The sequence below is a fragment of the Sinocyclocheilus grahami genome, unplaced genomic scaffold, assembly GCF_001515645.1.
Source record: "Sinocyclocheilus grahami isolate Dianchi unplaced genomic scaffold, SAMN03320097.WGS_v1.1 scaffold2264.1, whole genome shotgun sequence".
NCBI lineage: Eukaryota > Metazoa > Chordata > Actinopteri > Cypriniformes > Cyprinidae > Sinocyclocheilus > Sinocyclocheilus grahami.
This window is the reverse complement of record NW_015507443.1, coordinates 54,598-57,060: the sequence shown is the minus strand read 5'-3', so window position 1 is coordinate 57,060 and position 2,463 is coordinate 54,598. Positions and strand designations below refer to the sequence as shown.

The 2,463-nt window shown below is 41.9% G+C and overlaps 1 protein-coding gene across 1 annotated transcript in view; it reads left to right on the top strand.

Annotated features, from left to right (window-relative positions):
• LOC107574536 (kinesin-like protein KIF1C) overlaps nucleotides 1–2,463 on the top strand; it is a 29,889-nt gene that overhangs the window by 10,634 nt on the left and 16,792 nt on the right. Inside the window, exons 9-10 of the mRNA XM_016260993.1 lie at nucleotides 2,104–2,182; nucleotides 2,270–2,418. Coding sequence (XP_016116479.1) covers nucleotides 2,104–2,182; nucleotides 2,270–2,418 — 228 coding nt within the window. The remainder of the gene's footprint in view (nucleotides 1–2,103; nucleotides 2,183–2,269; nucleotides 2,419–2,463) is intronic.

The following is a 2,463-nucleotide window of genomic DNA, read 5'->3' as shown; positions in this document are numbered from 1 at the left end:
TATCACATTTGCAAACTCCCTTAATAATCATTAAAAGCTGTCACTCATCTTAGTTCATCGCGATCTCTCAAAACTCCATTATAAGCGACGAAGCTCTCTACACTGCACAATGAATCTCTTATTTACACCCCGTCAACACTGTGTTTGTTATAATGAGAGGATACGTCTGTGATGCATTACTCAACGCTGCAGAAACACGTACGTATATTAGAACCTTTGAAGCTCCCTCAGCGCAAACACAAATATGCTGACCGGGTCAGTCGCACAGGTGTTAAATATTAAATATTATTTCATAGTCGCATGCAGTAGTTTTCAGTCGCAAATCCGACTGAAATGGTCGCACTTTAGAGCCCAGCACACACTCTCTCACACACACACACACACACACACACACTCACACTCTCACACTCACACACACACACCTACACATACACACATACATACACTCACACCCACACACACACACACACACTCACTCACACACACACACACACACACACACTCACACACACACACACACACACACTCACACTCACACACACACACACACACCTACATACACTCGCACTCACACACACACACACACACACACTCACACTCACACACACACACACACACCTACATACACTCGCACTCACACACACACACACACACACACTCACACTCACACACACACACACACACCTACATACACTCGCACTCACACACACACACACACACACACTCACACTCACACACACACACACACACCTACATACACTCGCACTCACACACACACACACACACACACTCACACTCACACACACACACACACACCTACATACACTCGCACTCACACACACACACACACACACACTCACTCACACACACACACACACACACTCACTCATACACACACACACACTCACACATTGAACACGTTAACGCATGCGATACATTTTTTTCAGTTTAAAGCTTTAAAAATATTTAACTAAATTAAATCAGGGGTGGAACTAGGGTTGGCCACCTCACTCACAACTGCTGTTTCTGTCATTTTTCCCCTGGCAAGAAGTGCATTTATTCAGTCGCAGAACGTCTTTACGAGCACATCAAACTGGAGTGTTTCAGACGCGCGCTCCACTTCCCTTCAGTGGCAGCGCGAGTCAAGCGAGCGCGGAAACGGTACTGTGCTCGCAGCACGTGCTCTTCTTCAATTGCACACACAAAGGTGCCGGCGCGTGCTGTAGCCTGTAACGTTTCATATCAATTCACAAATTAAACTACGTGCATGCAATGTCGTGGTCATTTAAGTCATGAAATTACCAAAAAGGCGATTAAAGCTGCCTTTGCATGTAATATATTTTATATGAGTCACATTTAAGAACATGTCTCTGAAATGATTTTCAAAACTGTCCTGGAGCAGCCCAGCACTGTCTCACTCATCTAACACCCGATTTAACTCATCAGCTCATTATTAGAGACTTTAAGACCTGAAGTGGGTCAGAAAAGGTGAAAAGAGTTGAGATCTGCGTCACGTTCAGCAGCGGCAGCTCTTAAAGTAATAGCAGCCAAAACAACCTAATAACCAGCTTCTGTGATGTCTGTTCATCAAAGGACAAAGAAAAAAGAGGAAATAAAGAACTTTTATAGCTTTAAGGATTCATCTATATTTAATTTAGAATTTAGTGTTTGATAACTTCCATTTCAGTTTCTGTAGGCTATATTTCTGCTGAAGGGCACAGGTAAATATGACATTTATTATAATGGGTTTATGTGAGTTCGCTTAAATTAGAAGTTCTGTTTTTAAAGTATAATAAATGTAAAAATGGATAGCTCTCAATTATACTGTAATGTTGAATACCTGTAGTCAATGGTTAGATATTACGGGGAAAAACAATTTTATAGAGAGATCAGTAGCATTGGTATCAGTGATACTGGCCTTCAGTCATAAATAAAATATGTCATTAAACAAATATTAAAAAATATACTGTCTTTATGTTGTTTCTACATTAATGTGAAAATTAAATGTGAAATTATTGCAATATAAAAGTATATTGACAACACTAATACACACACTCACACACACGTAGAGTTGTGGTTATGAAGCGTGTGTTTGTGTTTCAGGTGGTAATTCTCGTACGGCTATGATCGCTGCTCTCAGTCCTGCAGATATTAATTATGAGGAAACACTCAGCACTCTCAGGTACATCATCAATCAATCCATCAATCAATCGATGAACCATCCATCTGTGTGACTCTTCAGTGCTTCATGTTGTGTGTGTTTGTGCAGATATGCTGACCGTGCTAAGCAGATCCGCTGTAACGCTGTAATTAACGAGGATCCAAATGCTCGTCTGATCAGAGAACTGAAGGAGGAAGTGAACCGACTCAGAGAACTGCTGCTGTCACAAGGACTGAGCCGGCTGGCCACTGCTCCAGGTACACACACACTCACTCACTCTCTCTCTCTCTCTCTCTCTCTCT